The 20,533-nt window shown below is 37.0% G+C and overlaps 1 protein-coding gene across 1 annotated transcript in view; it reads left to right on the top strand.

The window, feature by feature from the left end:
* Window positions 1-19,580: 19,580 nt before the first annotated feature.
* ZBBX (zinc finger B-box domain containing) overlaps window positions 19,581-20,533 on the top strand; it is a 101,299-nt gene continuing 100,346 nt past the window's right edge. Inside the window, exon 1 of the mRNA XM_045851774.1 lies at window positions 19,581-19,665. Within this exon, the coding sequence (XP_045707730.1) occupies window positions 19,598-19,665 (68 nt within the window). The 5' untranslated portion in view covers window positions 19,581-19,597. The remainder of the gene's footprint in view (window positions 19,666-20,533) is intronic.

Here is a 20,533-nt window from a genome sequence, read left to right as displayed (position 1 = left end):
TGGATGCATGCAGGTAGAAGCCAGATGACGATTCAGAACTCTGAGGCATGAGCAGTAATAGCCAAAATGGTGACCATAAAGGGGAGGAGGTTAGGCTGGGAAAATCTTGGAAAAAGACCAGATAGGATAAGGACACGGAACCTAGAAGACCCAAGAAAAGAATGAGACCGGGAGGGCCCAGCACAAGTCCAGGAATGGTTAGGAAGAAGGTTGGTGAGTTTTGAAAGAAAATATGCTCTCTCTCAAGCCCAGTGAAATGGTGTGAAACCTTAACACAGGTGGACTTCTTTGGCGCTTCCCTCTTAGCAGTTTTAGGGGCCTGGATGTGGCAGCCACCTGGGCTGAAGTGCAGAGCCGAAAGCAGGCTGGATGGTAACAGAGACTGTGCTGGACTCCTAGAGTCCAGATGCCAATTTAATGGCAGGGCAGCTCTGGGGCCTGGCTCTCCTCCTGGGCATGTGGCCCCAGGAGCCGGGCTTCTGTAGCTAGTCGGGGCTGAGTCACCTGGTCGTGGATGAGGCAGTGTGCTTGCCTCTTCTGGGGCATCTGTGCCCTGTGTGTCCTGCCATTAAATCTTGTTGTTACACCTCATATTTTTCGACACACATGGGTCCCTGAAATGCTTTTCTTCTGACTTTCCAAAACCTGTTTTCAGACCCGTCTGGCAGACCCGCCTTGGTCCTTGTCCCTGTCTGGCAGCACTCTTACCCATACATCATGTTCACACATCAGGAAAACAAATTGCAAGACATCCTAAAAGGCAAAACAAAACAAAACAGGAAACTAAAACACATAGTATGAAGAAACAAAGCAAGCATAAGAACCAGAGTTAGATATGGCAGGGATGAGGAATTATCAGGTTGGGAATTTAAAGCAACTATGATTAATATACTAAGAGCTTTAATGGATAAAATAGACATCATGCAAAAAACAGAATGGCATTGTAAGCAGAGAGATGACATTCTAAGAAAAAAAAGCTCCACTAGAAATTGAAAAAACAAACTGGTGACAGAAATAATGAATTCTTTTGATGAGCTTGTTCACATGAGTGACTGCATATGTCTGAGGAAAGATCTCTGACCATAAGAATATGTCAATGAAAACTTCCAAACATGAAAAACAAGTGGGTAAGAGACTGAAAACAAATCAGAACAGCATATCTGAGTGATGCGGAGGAAAAATGAAAGGTTCAACATACATGTAATGGGAATACTGGAAGAAGGAGAAAGACAGAAAGAAACAGAATATTTGAAACAACAATGGTGAATTTCTGCAAATTAATGCCAGATGCTAAACTATAGACCTAGGAAGCTTAGAGTACATCAAACAGAATAAATGCCTTAAAATTATACCTGGGCATATCATTCTCAAATTATAGGAAATCAAAGATTAAAAAAAACTCAAAAGAAGCCAGAAAGAGAAAAGCTTTACCTAGAGAGGAGCAAATGCAAGAATTATATTAATTTTTCCTTAGAAACAATTGAGCCAGAAGACAATGGAGTAAAATGTTTAGTATTGAGAAAAAAATCTCATTAACCTAAAATTCTGCACCTTTAAGAATTAACCTAGAATTATTCTTCAAGAGGAAAGAAAAAATAAAGAATTTTTCAGACAAACAAAATTGAGGAATTGGTTTGTAGTAGACTTTCCTTGAAATAAACGTTAAAAGAAGTTCTTTACAGAGATGTAAAGATACAGATCAGAAATAGACCAGCATAAATAAAAAAAAAGAGCACCAGAGAAAGAATAAGTTAAGGTAAAAGAAAAACTTTTACTTTTCTTATTCAAAATTGAGCTAAAATGTTTGTTCAAAAAGCAACAATGTATTCAATTTTACAAGTATATGTATATTATATGTAAATAAAGTGAATGACACATTGGAAATAAAGGAGGAATTAGGATTATTTTGTTATTATAAGGAACTCACACTACCTGTAAAGCAGCATAGTGTTATATGAAAGTGGAATTGGATTAGTTGCAAATGCATATTACAAACTTTGGAACAATCACTAAAAACATTTTTTAAAGGTGTAACTGATATGCCAACAAAGAAGAGAAAATGAAATCATATAAAATGTTCATTTAAAACCACACGAAGCAGAAAAAGAGTGGAAGACTAAAGTAAAAACAAAGAGCAAGAGCAACAAAAAAGTAAAAAGTGTTGTAGAAATTATTCCAACTATATCAACAATCACTTTCAATATCAATTACTTAAGGGTACCAAATAAAGGAGTGACAGAGTCCAAGCAAAAACAAGACCTAACCATATATGGTCTCAAAGAAACTCACCTTATATATAAAAACACATGTAGATTAAAAATAAATGGATAAATGTAAATCATGCTAACACTAATAAAAAACAGGAGTAGCTATATTAATTTTGGACAGGACAGACTTCAGAGCAAGGAAAGTTATCAGGAATAAAGAGGGGCATTACAGAATGATAAAGAAGTTGACTTTCTAAGAAAAACATAATAATTCTTAACTTTTATGTGCTTAACAACAGAGTATCAAAATATGTGAGACAAGTATTAACAGAACTGCAAGAAGTAGTACATGAATCCATTGTTGTAGCTGGAGAATTTAACATCCTTCTTTCAGAAGTGAACAGATCCAAAAATCACAATATTAGTAAGGACATAGTTGAACTTATCAACACTATCAATAAACTGGATATAAAGGACATCTATATGTGTTAGTTTTTTCAATTATAAGCAAAAACTAGATTAAGTAGTTGACAGAAGAGTTCAGTGATGAAATGCTAACCAGTGAAACAGATCCAATGTACACAATGAAAATTTATTCTCCTTCTTACTCCAAATCTTCTCAATTCCACTGGCCCAAGAAACTGTTAGCAGTTTATATGCCCATTAAGACATTTTCTAGTCAGGACAACTTGTCAGTTATAAAAATCGTCATGAAAATATAAAGTACAGCATAGGGAATATATTTAATAATATTGTAATCACTATGTATGGTGTCAGGTGGGTACTAGACTTACTGGGGGGATTACTTTGTAAGATATATAAATGTCTAATCACTATGTAGGAACCCTGAAACCAATATAACATTGTATGTCAACTATAAATGAAAAATAAAAAAAGTTAAAGAAAGAAAGAATAAAAGGACATCTATAGATACTTTATCCAACAATGGCAGAATACACATTCTTCTAAAGCTTGCAAGGAATTTTCATCAAGATAGAACACACTCTAATTCACAGAACACACATTAACAAAGTTAAAAGAATAGAAATCATACAATGTATACTTTCAAATCACAATGGAACTAAACTAGAAATCAATAACAGTAATAGCTGGAAAATCTTCAAATATTTAGAAATTAAACAAAAACACTTCTAAATAGTACATTGACCAAAGAAGAACTCTCAAGCAAATTTAAAAATGGAATTAAATGAAAAAGAGGATAAAATTTATCAATGTTTGTGAAATACAGTGAAAGTAGTGCTTAGAGGGAGATTAATAACATTAAATGTACACATTGAAAAATATATAAAAAATAAATAATGTAAGTTTTTAACTGAGGAAAGTAGGAAAAAGCATCAAATTTAATCCAAAGTAAGCAGAAAGAAGAAATAATAAGAGAAAATGTCAATGAAATTGAAAACAGAAAATCAATAGAGAAGAATCAATGAAATGGATAGCTGGTACTTTGAAATAATCAATAAAATCAATAAGCCTCTACCAAGGCTACCCAAGAAGAAAAGAGAGGACACAAATTACCAATTCCAGAAAGAGGGGGGATCTACAGATGTTTTAGATGTTAGAAGAGTAATTCTAGGCTCACAAATTTGATAACCTAGATGATGTGAACAGTTCTTAAAAGACACAATCTGCCAAAACACTCAAGAATAAATAGACTATCTAAATAGGTCTATATCTATTAAATACATTGAAGCAAAAATTAATAACTTTCCAAAACAGAAAGTACTAGGCCCACGTGGTAAATTCCTCCAAAAATTTAAGGAGGAAATTATACAAATTCTGTACAATGTCTTTCAGAATATAGAAGCAGCCCTGGCTGGTGTAGCTCAGTGGATTGAGCACAGGCTGTGAAACAAAAGGTTGCCAGTTCAATTACCAATCAGGGCACAGGCCTGGGTTGCAGGCCAGGTCCCCAGTAGGGGGTGTACAAGAGGCAATCACATATTGATGTTTCTCTCCCTCTCTTTCTCCTTCCCTTCCCCCTCTCTAAAAAGAAGTAAATAAATTTTTTTAAAAAAGAATATAGAAGCAGAAGGAATACTTCCTAATTAATTTTATGAGGCCCCATTGCCCTAACACCAAAACCAGACAAAACACTATAAGAAAATTATAAACCAATATCTCTTCTGAACATAGATACAACAATTTTGTTTTTAGTCCCCAAAATTCTGAGGAACATCCTAAATTCCTCAGCCTCTCATCTGACCAATTTCAAGTCCACTGATGAATTTTTCAATGAAAATATTGGATCCTTTCACTTGACATTAATCTTGCTTCCTCTGTCTTGACCTAGGCCACTTTAATACTTACCAGACTATAACAATATCCTCTTAATTAGCCTCCTCTTGGCCAAAGTTGTATGATTTGCACTTTTTTTCTTCCCACTTATCCATGTCTAAGTCCCTTTCATGTTCAGTTAGACTGGACATTTTTAGATTTTCTAAATTTGCCATATTCTAACTCACTGTATGGAAGTTTGCATATGCTTTTTTTAAAAATGCAAAACACTTCCTAATTTTACTCTTATACCCCCAAACTATTCTGGAGCTCCTGCCCACCCACCTGGGCTAAATATAGAGGGTGTTGCTTATGCTGAGGATCCTTTCTTGAGCCTCAGCTGTTGGGTTCAGTTAGTGTTCTTTCTCTGTGCTCTTGCAGTGTTATGTTCCCATATAATTTTAACAGTTAATATTCTGAGTTCCTATCTGTATCTCCAATATAGTCCATTTTTCCAGAAAATATAGAATATAAATCTGTCTTGTTCATGGTTGTAGTCATTATCTATCAAAGTACCTGGAACATAGTAGGTGTTCCACAACTACTTGGTGTATGTCCATACTTTCATGAAAGCTAGCTACATTAGATGTATATGCTTTTCTGAGTTAATGTGAAGATGGGTACACAGGTTATGTTAATTCACAGTGGGCATAAGAATAGGAAATCTAGTTTGTTCTGTAATGGAGAGAGTTGTGAAAGCTCCTTTTGAATGTTTTGGGAGCAACTTCTGCAAAGATAAGTTTGTTGTTATAATATGTTCCACAAAATCTGATGAAAAAATATCTACCCTTGGAAATCAGAATTATAGGAAAATAAAGTTGATGAAAGAAAATTACTGTTAGACATTTCATGTCAAACAAACCTGTAACTCTTGTTTTGTGCTTCCCAGCTTGAGTGCTTGAGAGAAAAATGCAAATTTTCCAATTGAAGTATAGCTAATCGTGCATAAATCTCAAGACAGTAGGATACACTTATTAAAACTTGGCAAGGATCAGAAATGAATGACTTTTTCTTTGAAAAGCTGGAGTTTTTAAAATGATGAGCATTTTCCTAAAACTACATCAATTATAAATGTCTACTAGCCAAACTGGCACAGCTAAACTTAAAGCAAACTAAGAAAGTAAACCGATTAAGAAGTAAACAAAAGGTATTAGGTGTTTTTTCTTTTTGAGGGAATGGCTTCAAACAGTTTCAGATGACTTTCTTGTCTTTTTATATTTAGAAATATTAGTTTAAAATTATGAGAAACATATTAATTCTACTATTGTTGAAAAGAATTTACTGAAAATGTGCACTTTGGACTTGCCTTATAAAATAAGTTATTTTATATTACAATTCTGGCAGTCGTCTTAGTCGACTCTTTTTTGTGCACAACTGAAACCATGTCACCCTTATTTAAGAAACAAAGCCCATTTATTTTAAGGATACAAGGATGTATCCTGAGACCCAAGGTCTAGAATGTAGTTAGTCCTCAAGAAAGGGAAACTTTCATAAAATTTCCTCCTTTCTTCTTTTTTTCCTTTGCTCATCCTTTCTTCCTTCTGATTATTCATGTGGCAGATTATTGTTAACCCAAGAATCTCTCAGTCTCAATGCCACATTCTCACAGGAGAAAATCCGTCTGGTCTAGTTTGGACTCCGGTCCAATAACCCATTGCAAGGGTAGGCTGTGTCATAGAGGAGAACATTGCTGCCAAGACACACAGATTGTTTCCAGGAAAAGGGAGATGTATGAGGGCTGATTATCAGAGCCTGTTGTAGTTGTTTATCAATTTATGGGTGGTACTGAGAAACACTAGCCTCATGTTAAATGAGAGAGTGCAGGGAAAAACCCCCAAAAGCATTATGTTTCAATAAAGTGTCTTTCTAAAGACCTCATCAGGTGAGTTCTACCTTCACCTACTCTAGACCTGTTCATGTAATTGTATGTGGGGGAATTGATGTTGGCAACAGATATTTCAGGGACCGATGCCAGTTATTTTGTTACTGCTGCATGCAGAGCATGCTTCTTGGCTATAAATGTATGAATGACAAGGAATAATTGAGGATCACATTAATAAATTTATTCATGTCATCAAACTCATTGAGGAGGACCTTGTAATAAATACTGCTGGATAAAATAACCTAGGAGATAAAATAAACCAATATGAAACCATGGTTTTCATATTGGTCTACGTTAGGAATCCTGGAGGGATGTCTCTCTGAAAACCATGTCCTCTGTAGACTTTTGAAGGCTTCTGGGACATTTTCTTTTTTTTTCTTTAAAAATTTTTTTTTTAAATTCACTTTTAGAGAGAGAGAGAGAGAGAGAGAAACAGAGAAACATCAATGTGCGGTTGCTGGGGGTTATGGCCTGCAACCCAGGCATGTACCCTGTCTGGGAATCGAACCTGCGACACTTTGGTTCGCAGCCCGTGCTCAATCCACTGAGCTACGCCAGCCAGGGCCTGGGACATTTTCAATTCTTTTTTTAGCTTTGGTTACTCTCTATATGCTGATGACACCGTAATATACATGACAGGTCCCTGTCACTTCTCCAATAACTAGGCCTCACATTTTATTTGTATCACCTCTTATTGACATCTTTAAGTAAAATCTTACAACTGAACTCATTTCTGTGTCACCTCCTCATCCCCACTGTCTATGAACAGTTTCCTGTTTCTCAGCAATCACATTTCTTCAGTCTTCAAGTCTTGTTGGAGTTCAAAGAAACCCCTTGAATCTATTTCACTTGGTCTGTGCCCTTTACTTTGATTTATTCCAGACTCACCATTTCTAACTGGGACCAAGATATTTTAAACTTGATTCTTTGTCTCTATGTTCTCCTTTTACTCATCTTCACATTGCCACCAGAATTGCTTTATAAGCATACTGAAATGAGTATTTCTGTTTTAAAAACAATTTTGGAGTTTCTCTTGTGAACAGTGTAATGTCTGAGGTGCTTTTAAATGTGTCCCTGGCACAATTTTCATCCTTGTCTCCCTGCCACATATAATAGGTTTGAACCACACAGAAATTCTGATCATACCACACACATGTCATGCTCTTGTATACTATAAATACATATTGTACTTGCTATGTTACATATTAAATGTGTTTTTGCACACCCTCTCTTCCCTCAAAAGACAATGAGTTCCTGAAGGCCAGATATGCAATCTTTGTTCCCCTCTGTACCCATCTGAGGGCAAAGCCTGTGATAGAACAGGTGCTGGTAGATCCAGAGTAAATGAAACTATGCCCATCCAACAAGCCTGTGCATTTATTTTTCAGCTGAGAAAGAATTTCACACTGTAGAAAGCAGAAATTTATCATATAATGTGAAGACTTTCCTACACTTGTGAAACCTCAGTAATAATTGCCTCATGTTATGAAAATTTACTTACTGAAGAATTCTGTGTCATGGATGACAGCCAGAAATTACAATACTGAAAAATATTACAAAAGGACAATGTCATCTCCTAACTATGAGTTTCTCTTTTTTCCTTCTTGTAAGTTTAGCCCTTCAGACATAATTAAATATATTCACATCATATTAATTTAGGTTTTTGAGAAATCTTCTTGTAATTTTATGTTGCCTCTAAAGCTCAGCTATTCTTGACAATTTAAAAAATCCCATACATATGTAATGGGATGTGATATTCAGTATCTGCCAAGGCATGAAGGAAGTAGATGCTCCATTTCAAAGGAAGGATGCGTTTCAGGACTTGTAAAAAGGAGAAGCTAGAGAATTAGTTTTGCAGTCCTGAACTGACCACCAACTTCTGCCTATAAAAGAGTTTGAGGGGCCAAGAAGTGAAGTGGAGATTAAATTGCTGGGGTTCTCTGTGTCCCACATCCCTTTGAAAGAGAAAGGCTTGGTACTGTCAGAAATAACTTCAAGAAGAAGTTATAGGGGGATACATGGTGATGGAAGGAGACTTGACTTGAGGTGGTGAACACACAGTACAATATATGGATGATGTATTGTAGAACTGTACACCTAAAACCTGTATGATTTTATTAACCAATGTCACCCTAATAAATTCAGTAAAAGAGAGAAAAAAAGAGAAGGGCATAGATACAATCCTGAAGAATGAACATTTGAAGAGCAATGAGCAGAAGGTGAGACAGTGTTGTAAACTGGGAAGAAACTGCTTAGAATGAGAAATATGTAAATCCTGCTCCTGGGGTGAGGGTGCACCGGTCAGGGGTCCTGTCCCCACTGAGCCAATCACAAGGCACAGATCCTGAGCAGACTGGACTGTGCGGGGAATTTTCCCCTGGGAAGTAGAGGGTTAAGGGGGATTGTAAGGAGTCTGGGGAAATTTTGGATTTATCCAGTCTTCTGGTAAACATCTTATTGAAAATTATGTGCAGTAAGAAAAAAGAAAGACATTTTATATAGGGTGTTTCTTCTAATGAAAGTCAATATTATAAGGGGTTTTCTTTGCAACTTCGTTTAGACTTTTTCATCATAAAAATTTCTTCATTTAGTCCTTACTTTTGAATTGCATTTTTGCTGAACAAAATAATTAACAAAATTAATAATACTAATAATTATTATTATTTCAGTAGTTAAGAACATGATGTTTTATAAATATAGAATGTACTTGTACCACAGGTTATTTAATTCATTAAGGAAGGAGCAACCAGAATATTAAAGCTGGTTCAAAAAATATGCTATGGTGACCATATAGGGGCATTGACCAAAAGAATTGATATATGATTTCTAGGTTAGACACAAAACTGGTAATTGTAGCACAGGGCAGTGAAACTCTAAGCCCTGGAATTATTTTATCTAAAGGACTGTTACTTGTAAAGTTTCAGAGCCTTACGAATAGTAAATGACAATCACAAAAATGTATATTTTCCTAGAGAATAAGGTAACTTTGGAGTGGGCTATTAATGTGAACATTGAAAAGTGTCTAGTTATTCCTTGTTTCCAGGCTTTGAACAATGTCAGTTAACAGTCCCTGACTGTTATATGAAGGCTGGTGAAAGATACACCCGTGGGCCCTGGCAGCTGGGGACACTGGGCGGGTTTTTAACTCTCATCTGAGAAGTCAGAAGTACAATTGTTAGGCTGGCTCGTCGCTGATCTATGAGCCAGGGAAAGGCAACTCTGCTGGCTGTCCTGCTCTCCCACAGCGTGGCAGGGCAAAGCATGCAAGAGTATTTTCTGTGGGTCAGACAGGAACCATGCAAAAGTGTAGGAGAAAGTGGGTTACTTGAAATGCTGTCCAGGAGGACAACTGAGAGCCTGCAGAGAGAAGCGAGAACAATCACTTAATGCCTAGCATGGAGTAAGCAGCTCAGTAAGCAAAGGCCTGAGGAGAATGCATGAACGGCATCTAAAGGCATTTAGGTAGGAGGTCCCCAGTGGATGGCAGTCTCTTTGGATTAGACAGATTTGTTCACATAGAATGCCTGACATTTTGAGAATTTTTATAAAAATTGATTTGAGGCAAACAGAGGATATACCTGGAAGCAAGATCTCAACAGACTAAGAAAAATGCTTCCTAAAATCACAGTTTGCAGCTTCTTTTATGCACATGAATGAAGGAGGAACTGCAAGGAAGATTGCATGAAGGTGGGAGACAGCAAGGCAGGGGTGGGATTACAACATAGTTAAGATTATGTGCTCTCTTGAGGAGTCTGAAAGGGGACGTTTCAAAAGTGTGTTAACCTAAATGCACAGAAACAATGAATGGGGCTTGCTTAAGGCAAAAATAAGCCTTTAGCTAAAAAGCTGTAGGCCTAGGGCATGACTAATTACAATAAGACCTACTCCGTTCAGAATTTATGGTCAGATCACCCTGTGAGGTTACTTTCCATAGAACCCCCTTTTCATCCACAGCTTTAAATACTGGGAAGGATCAATACCTGTCAAGTTAGGAATCTTCTGTTTTAATTCTTATCCTTTTCTGTGACCCTAATATAGGCAATAAATAAAACTGAAGCAAGAATGGATGGGGAGAAATAGAAGCATAAGCATTTTCAATTAAATTTATTTGGGTTACATTGGTTAATAAAATTATATAGGTTTCAAGTGTACAATTCTATGATATATCACCCAAAATCAAATCTTCCATCACCATATATTTGAACCTCCTTACCCTTCACTACCCTCCCTTCTCCTTACCACTGGTAAGCACCATACTGTTGTCTGTGTCTATGAGTTTTGTTGTGTTTCTTGTTTACTTATTGCTTTCAGTTTTGTTTCCCACATATAAGTGAAATTCATATATGGAATATTCCATATTCATATGTGGAAGTTCTTCAGAAAATTATGAATAGGGTTACCATAAGATCCAGCAACCCCTCTTCCGGTGTATCTACTCCCCAAATTTGAAAACATTTATTTGCAAAGACATATGCACCCCTATGTTCATTGCAGCCTTATTCATGGTGGCCAGGACATGGAAACAACTGAAGTGTCCTTCAGTAGATGGCTGGATAAAGAAGACATAGTAAAGATATACAATGGAATACTGCTCAACCATAAGAAAATATGAAATACTGCCATTTGCAACTACATTGATGGATCTTGAGAATATCATGTTCAGTGAATTTAAGTCAGACAAAAAAAGTCAAGGACCATAAGCCTTTCTCAGTAGGTCCTTGACTTCATGGTTGCCTGCAGTCAGCATGCCTGACCACTGCAAGAGGACAAAAACCTTAATGCTAAATCATGTGCAAAGCTTTGACAATGATGTGAGACTGGACATTTTTCTTCCTCATCTCAGCACTTTTATTACTGTGAATGATCAGAAAAGTCCTGGGGCCTGCCCCAGTTTTCCTCTAGGCAGTGGCCTTCCAAGGAGAAAATGAGGTTACTTACTACGATGGGGTTGCTTAATGGAGGTGTGAGTGTGGGTGTGTGTGAGAGAGAGGGAGGGGGAGAGAGAGAATGTATCTTTTCAACTATGACCTTGAAGCTACCCTTTTAATTCAATAAATCCATGCTCTCAATTTCTTACTTATGGGTAATTTTTATCTCTTTAAATTGAACATCCTTAGTTCAGAAAACTGGAATTCAAATCCTGTCTTCACACTGGCACAATGAAGCATGAATTTGCAAAAGCTTTTAGAAGTCTTGTGCCCCTGATATAAACTTGGTAGATTATTTGCAGAATTGCTGGTTTATTACTTAAATGCACTCTGCTTCAGGGTATTGTCTTTCTGGCGGTGTTGTTTTTGTATGGTTCTGAAAGACAAACTCTTCATTTTGTCACTGATCATGGTTCTGAAAGACAAACACTTCAGTGTTTCTCTTTGCTATTCAATGTGGCATGGGCTTATTATTTCTTTTAGCTTTGATTTGTTTTGCATAGCTGTGCCTGAACTAAGATATTTTCCTAAATATAAGCATGATGATGTCCATTATTAATGGTTTTGAAAAGTGCCAGGATATTTGGTACATTATTTTGATGAGTTTAATTTTACTATTATACCAGCATATTCCTTGAAGAATTCTTTTCTGAAGTAAAAAAAAAAGTGCTGTACATAAGTGATCAGAGTTTTATGTAAAATATCGCTCTTTGTTATGTCAGAAGTGAAGTTTGTTTCCTGTTCCCAGGCTGGAATATTCCTTGCCTTGATTAGCCCATGTGTTTCTCAATCTCTGCATTCAGAAACTTCCCTGATCTTCTTCTATAAATTTGAAATGTTGATAATTTTTTTCTTTACTTTGCCCTGCCTTTAAAACACCCACCATAGATTTATATGTTTATTTATTGTCTTGCTGCCTCCATTACACTATACATTTGACAGCAGGAGGAGTTTTCTTCGCTGCCATATTTTTAGAACCTGGAATGGAGGGTTCCCAATAAATATTTGTTGACTAAATGAATGAATGAATGAATGACTAAATGGATGCATAATGAAAACCTTTCCCAGTAATTTGAAGAGCACAGCTATCTATCTGGGAAACACAGTCCTGGACAAGAAACTTTTAGGAATATGACACATCTGCTTAAAACTTGTCACTGTGTTCAATTTAAAGGAAGAACCTAGTGGATTTATTCCATGAGCACTAAGATGACAACAACCACCGTCACACCAGCACCATCACCTTCCCATTTAGTAAGTACCTATTATGGGCCTGTGCCACATTATGGCTTTGTGCTAAAGACTTAATATACATTGTTCCATTTACTATTCCACACGACATCATGTATGGACTAAGGGTAATGTTACCAGTTAAATTGGGTATTATAACTTGTTCAAGGTCACACAGCAGGTACAATGTGGCAGGTCTTAGAAGTCCAACTCAGGTCTGCTGTGATTTCAAAGCCCAGAGTCAAGACTACAGACTATCGGTGTTCTTTCTTGTCTGTTATGGTTCTAATCTTATACGATTGAATCTGCCAAGGAAAAACATTACATGAGTAAACAAAACATTACTCATTTGAGTATTGGCAGGCACATCAATGTGGACAGCAACAGTGCAAAGTCTAGTATCTTTACCACAGATGTTGAGATTATTAGTCCAGTAACAAGGGAGAGTCAGTGTGGATAAGCACAGTTTTGTGTTTTTGGACCCACTAACTGCAGAAGCAAGCACACATTCTATTTGCAGAATATAAAGGCAGCGATAGAAATTTACAACAGATTTAAGAAGCCAAAAATAAGCTTCCCACGGTCGACTGTTTGGTATATAAGTTTAAAGAAAAAGAGTTCTGAGTTTGTCAAGAGACCTCGTCTTGGCTTTGTCTATTGTGAGCTTCAGTGAGCGCCTGAACAGAGCATACATATGACCCCTCTGAACTTGCTTGTGTTAATTCTTCTTGGGTCTGCCCTTTGCTGACCTTGTCCTTTTGGGCTGTTATTCAAATTTTCTGTGCCTTAATTTCCTTAGATATACATGGGGCTGTTCTGAGGATGGATAAAATATTACAAAGGAGGGCTCGATAAGTGGTAGACAAGTGTTACCCACTCTAGCAGAAAGCCTCCAAGGCCTGCGGGGCTTCGCAGCCCTTTCCTCTCCTCGGTTCCACTCTCCCCTTCCCCGGCGTGGCTCCTTCGCTCCCTCTGCCGGCAGACCGCGGCAGGACCCAGCGTTCCGGTTGCTATGGGTACGGAAGAAACGCGGTCACCTAGGAGAGCAAGGCGGAAGCTCAGGGCAGCAAAGCCGGCGGCGGTCAACTCGGAAGGCTGGGGTCTCCAGGTGGGCAAGTGGCGGCGGGTGGAGGGCCTCGGGGTCCGCCTGGCGGCGCAGCGCGCCGGGTCTGGGCGAGGGAACCGGGTGAGACCGCGGGGAAGGAGACTGGGTTCCCGGTGGAGCCGAGGTCGCCGGGCCGAAAGGTGTCTGCTGAGCTCCTGCCAGGTACTTGACACAGTGCCAGGCCCGCGGGCTGCAAGACGCGGCCTGGACCTCAGGAGTTAAAAAGTCTTTTTTATAAGCAAAAGGATGCCCAGCTCATGATGCTAATAACCTGAACCGGGGGTGAATCTTAGGCCGCGAAACCGGGCCTTCGGCAAAGGTACCCCTTCTACAATCCGACCTTTTCAAATACTAGTATCTTTTATCCTTTGAAGTCTTTTGCGCCTTAGAAAAAAATTGGTGCCTGCAATATCATGAACGCATCCCCGTTCCTAGCTTTCCTTCTGTGTGGCAGCCACATGCACCCACTTCATTGCAGAAGTACACTCCTCCAAAGTAAAGGTCAGAGAGAAGGACGCCAGATCCCCAGCTGTCTAAACTTTCCCCTTCTTTCCCAAATCAGCATTAGAGGTGCTCAGATGTATAGGTTCAATTACGTATTTTTTAAAATCAAAAGCTTCACAATCTCAAAAAAGAAAGTCATATCGAGTTGAAACTTAACAAGATAAAACTATGCAAACTGAAAATTTGTTTAATAGAAAATAAAACAACCCGACAACAGCAGCAACAAAACAAAACAAAAAAAACAAAAACAAAACTAAACCTTACAGCTCCCTCTAGCATTTTGGAAGTTACACCAGAGGTCTGCCCTGATCTACCATCACATTGCCATTACATTGTAATACAATACAGTTGTATTGCAAATTACTTATTTGAAATTATTCGAAAGTATCTCAGTCCTCGATTTGCTTCAAAACACAATTCTTCACACGATTATTTTATTTGGTTTTTAATTTTCTTCCTAATTTACTTCCTGGAGTGTAAGTTCAGTGAGGAATGGGTACTTTGGTTCACCTTGCTCCTCAGTGTTTCACCTGATAACCTGTCGCAGAAGAGGTGTTCAATATATGTATGTTGACAGCTCATCAAAGTCTGGTGTAGGATACTGGAAAAAAAGAAAACAAAAAGATACATTGCAGTGGGAAAGAAGGTGCTATGTTCATTTAAAAAAATTATAAGGTGGGTTGTGCAATAAATTCAAAGCAGTAGAAAAAAATTAAATACTTAAAACTTACTACATTATTGTTGGCAGCATACTGTGTAGGCCTTCTACTAGTCACTGGGGATTCAAAGACCAAAGGTGGGATTACCCTCAAGTATTTGAGATACTTGGGGAAACAACACCTATATAAGGGAAGTAAGACAAAAAAAATAACAGAAGGCAGTATATAATAGCAAACAGGTGTAATACATACACATGGTATCTGCACAGTTGGTGAGTTTTGATGGAAGAAATATTCATGGTAGAGGTGACTTTCTAACTGTGCATTGAATAGAAAATAAAACTTAGTGAGCAGAGAAGTAGAAAATTAAGCACAAGGTTTAGGAAGATTGGAATGCATAATGTTAAGTACCAAGCAGAGCAACTTTTTTTTTTCTTATGGGTACGGGGAACAGTTTAGAGACAAAAATTTGTGGTCTCACATTTCACTAGAGCAATTTGACACTCAAAAGATTTTTTAATAGTGTTTAAATATATCGATGTAAAATTAAGAAAATATTTGATATTAAACAGTTATTTCAATATCCCTTTTTATGACAGTAAGAGTACAAAAGGGGATGAATCTGAATGAAATGAATGAATCATTTTAAGTAAATGGAACCATATTTAGATTTTGAGTCTTAAGAGAAGCTAACAAGACTGGGAATAAAATAGTAATTTCTGGGTTTGTTGCCAATCTTCGATGGATACCATAATTTTCCCATTCCTAAAATATTCACAAGGGATTACCTACAGTAATAGTTGATTATGTGAGAATAGATGGGAGTGATAACATAGAAATATATAAATAAATATATGAAAGGTCTTATGTTACTGAAAGTTAAAGTTTATACATTCAATATTTTATTGCTATTTATAATCAGATGTTTTTAGCTGATACAGAATAAACAATAATTGTATATGGCTCAACTGTCATGCCTTTCAAACTTTTTTAAAGCTATAGAATAGTTTTGTTATATTAAATCTGATGCAGAGGCTCATTACGTAAAATAGATACAATCAGGGAAGCTGTGGATAAAGCAGAGCCTTTGACACTCCCTCATTCCATTCTCATGGTAGTTGCTAAGGCTGCCCCTTTCCCTGGACCCCAGGCTCTCTGGAGGTTCTTTAGGGGGCCCACTGTTTTGCAGGCCACAGATCGGAGAGCCTTTGTTTGATATCCTTCAAATGGGGGGCCTTGGGGGCATCCTCACCATGTTCATCATGTGGTTAAGGTGAAGCTCAGAGATCACTGACACAAAGTCTTCTGAACCTAAACCCAGTATCTGTTAGTATTACTCATCATTTTAATTGAGGAGTATTTTAAAATGATGTCTTGCCCCTTAACATCTAAAGGAACTTTCTCAGTTCTCAAGGGAGCCTGCACACAGAAGGTAAAACATGGGTAACTGGCGTGCTGTTTAGTGCCCTGATGCCTAGTCTAATGAAAGGATGGGCGGGTTGGCTAAAAGACTGAGAGCAGCTTGAAAGTCAGTACCTGGTTTCCTTCCAGGGCCTGTGCTAGAAGACAATGACAGGTACTTATTTAGTAGGGCACTCAAGTATAAGATATTATGCTCAGGATTATATATTACCAGTTTTTTCCTTAAAAAATTAAAAAAATATCTAGAATAAGGTTATCAAATAGAGAAGATATTAAAATTCAAACTTTAAGAGTTTAAAACTATTATTTTTATTTACATTCATTTTCATTTAACATTTATTGCACAGGTCTCTGATTTCTAGTTCCTGGTAAACATGTTAATCCGCCCCACAGTGCTTGCTTATTAGACCCTTTTAAAGCATGTGCTGACATAAAAAAAAAAAAATCCTTGTTTATTGGCCGTTAAGCTTTCAGGTCTAAGATGATCTTGGTCTTTAGAAAAATCAGCTAACCATAGATAAGTTTTCAGTTATTAAAAAATGGCCCATCTTGAAAATGGTTTCCCCAAACCTCCCATTCTGTCCGTGGTGGGATGGTAAACTCTCTAGAAGACTAGGGCACCTCTTGATGAGTGCTCTGAGTTGCTGGGTTTATAGTTTATCATAATTTCCCTGACTCCATCCCATGGCAGCAGGCCTTGGTGCCTGGGTTGTGTTCAGATTGAGAACTGTGTAGAAGGATCAGCAAACCATCATGGATAATTTTGGGTCATATTGTTGGTGCATGTGTGGGGAAGAACAAGGTTGGGGTCAGAAAAATGATGCAGCCTAATAAACCAGGTAACTAGGAAATTTTCCAAAATAACTACTAAACTTTTGGTATTTAATGATAAAAAAAATTGAGTGATCAAAGGACAGGTGGAACCATGAGGGTTGTGTAAAAGGGATTTTATCTGTGTTTCCTTGGTGCTGTTAGGCAACCGTAGTTTTGTGCTTTGCTATTCTTCCTGATGGCATTGTTATCTTCTTGCTGTCCCCCCCAAAAGGTGACTAATTCTCTGTTGGTTTTAAGAAAGGAAACAGGCAGAACAGCATGACTCACAATGATAATCTTCCTTTTTTCTTCATACAAGAAAACTGGTTTATGTGTGTAACTCAATTTAATTGAGATGATACCTTACTAATTGCATTCAGTGAAGAGAAATGCCCCCTGAACAAGACCATTTATTGGTTAAATCACATTATCAGCAGAGCTATAAATCTGAATCATCTCGTCCTAATGAAATTTGCTGACTTTTCTTTCATTCATTTCAGCCTTTGTGATCAGCTTGATGCCTATGTACATCGCATATAAATTGTATTATGTATCTCAATGTATACATAAAATTAGGACAATTCTAATAATTATAATTAATTAGACACATTAACTTTGGGGATTTGTTTACTTTTTAGATGATAATGTTAATGATGACAGTTGAATTTCTTGATTTTAATGAAAAAGGGATATGTAGACTTTATGTTGAAAGACAAGAATTATCCTAGAGGTTTTCTTTAAAAATAGTTTTTGTAGTCTCTGATAAAAATGACACAAAGACTTTACCTGCAAAGAGGGACCCATCCCCAAAATCAAACAAAATCCTAGTTTTCCATTTCTATGGTACCTTCAGTTCTTTTTGACACTGATTTTAGCTTTGAGAGACAAAAGTGGGTGGTTGAGAAATGAATCTGAATAGGATGCCCCTCCTAAGTACTTCTGTCAGGAAATCCCATAGTATTGCTGTTGCTTGTGTGGGCTTCCCTTTGGCTGTGGGTTCTTTGAGGGAAGATGCCACATGTTATTTACCATTGTGATTTCAGTACCAGTAATGGGGATCACAGAGGAGCAGCTACATAAATGTTTGTTGATCAAAGACACAAATATGTTTAGTCCAATCTTTGCTTTTAGCAAAGCCTCCAGAGTTACTTTATGTTCTTCCCTCTAAAACTTTCGGTGACTCTCATTAGCTACAGAATAAATTCCAAAAGCTTTAAGTTAGCATTTAAAGCCACCCATTACTGGACTTCAGCCTGCATTTCCAAACTTACACCCACTTTTCCCCCTTCATGTAACCTGTACATCAATGAAGTGGAATCTGTCATTCGGCCCCATTCAAGAGCTATACTTTCTTACAGTGCGCAAAGTTCATTCAGTCCATATCATAACATGTACGTCCTGCTTCTCCTTAAAGCCGAAGTCAAATGCTAGCCAGCTTGAATTCTCTCACTTCTACTATTACACATGTAAGTCTTATGGCCCTTATAATTTCTACCTTGTTTTGTGGCTTTTATATATAGGTATTCAGTACCCTATTTGACTCCCTGTGAACCCAAACAACAAATATCCCTGGGCCTGGCCTTCTTCTGACTTCCCAGCACCTTGCATGCAGCAGAGCTTTAATAAGTATTGATAGGGGTTATGAGCACATAGGAACACATATGTAAACTGGTAGTATAAAATGGTTTGGGCACTTAAGAGTAAGGACTCTATAATATTGCCGTTTATATACTTTTAAGAGTATTTGGAATTTGGAAAATTTTATTCATATAAAATAGTTTTGCATGTGATTCAGTTCAGCATTACAGAGAAAATTATTACAGAGCCATGAATAATTGGGATGCTCAGGGAACAGGGTGTTCTGAATAATATAATTTTCTGGTTAACTTGGAGTTAAGCAGAAAATGTTTTTTGATTCATTTCTTGTTGAGTATTCTTTCTAAATATGCTAATTTTATATCTTAGGCAGAACATCATTAAATTTTTCTTTGATGAATGAGGATATGAAAATGCCTTTGGGTAATCATTACATACCTTATTCTCATTTTACATTACCCTTTATGTAAAAAGATAGGTTTTTAAATTTGGGTTGTATCTCTTTTCACTATATTTAGCTTTGGATATTATTTTTAGATGTGGACAAACACATGATATATATTTTTATAATCTTAACATAGGATGATCCAAAATATGTACTCTACTCGTCTTTATGAATGCATTCTTCACTTTCAGATGCATATTTCCAGAGTCTTTTATGGCATAATTATTGGTAACATTTTATTTCCTCCAGAAATGTTATATTTATAACTTCATTACTAAATACATTTATATAACATAATAATTAACCATATATAATAATTATTTGTTGTTTAACCTTTGATGTAGCCTTTTCCCTTGTAACAATTCCTTTTTAAAAAGTTTTTCTGAGTTATATGTAGTTTCAAACTTGTAAGTTAACTTCTTTACCTCTGCTGTAATTCTTTTGTCTTTGTTACTTTTTCAGAAGTTTCCACAAATCACAATAATCTTTTGACAATATTAAAACAGTAATCATGAACACCAAAGACTTTGTAGTTCTTCCATGGGGAAAACCTGGACATTCAGTAAAGCTAAAATATAAGTAAGTACATGCCTATTTATTTAAGCATAAACAGCTACTAAAGTTTCTGTATATTGTAATTTAAAATCTTTTCACATGAGACTATTTAAAATTTTTTAAGATTTTATTTTTTTATGTTTAGAGAGAAGGGAAGGGAGGGAGAAAGTGAGGGAGAGAAACGACAATGTATGTTTGCTTCTCATGCATCCTCTACTGGGGTCCTGGCCCGCAATCCAGGCATGTGCCCTGACTGGGAATTGAACCAGTGACCCTCTGATTCACAGGCCCACGCTTAATCCACTGAGCTACAGCAGCCAGGGCTCATATGAGATTATTTAGAGTTGAACTATAATTTTGTGAATTTTTATCTCTGTTTTCTTCACAGCAGTATTTTTATCTGTCAGAGAGTCAATTTGAAATATAAATCTATATTATTTTAAAAATAGGGACTACAAATATTTATGCCACAGGAATCAAAGGGAAAAGTTATAAATGAAAGGTGGGCTCACTATTAAAACTATAACAGAAAGTTACAAATATTTTTGTGACGTTTATTCAAAATAAAAAAAAAAGAATTAACCTGAAGAGAATGAAAGAAACTTAAAAATTAAGGACACTAATAAGGTGAGTGACCTTTTAAGAGAAAAAGGAAGTACTAACTAACCTAGCACTCTGTATAGTTAAAAGATGTTATGTTGAGCCCTGGCTGGTGTGGCTCAGTGGATTGAGTGCTGGCAATCCAATCCAACCCAAAGGGTCACAGGTTCGATTGCCAGTCAGGACATATGCCTGGGTTGTGGGCCAGGTCCCCCAGTAGGGGGTGCGTGAGAGGCAACCACACATTGGTGTTTCCTCTTCCTCCCTCCCTTCCCCTCTCTCTAAAAAATAA

Source organism: Phyllostomus hastatus, unplaced genomic scaffold (assembly GCF_019186645.2).
Source record: "Phyllostomus hastatus isolate PE091 unplaced genomic scaffold, TTU_PhHast_1.1 phas_contig_86, whole genome shotgun sequence".
Lineage (NCBI taxonomy): Eukaryota > Metazoa > Chordata > Mammalia > Chiroptera > Phyllostomidae > Phyllostomus > Phyllostomus hastatus.
This window is presented reverse-complemented; position numbering and strand designations above follow the sequence as displayed.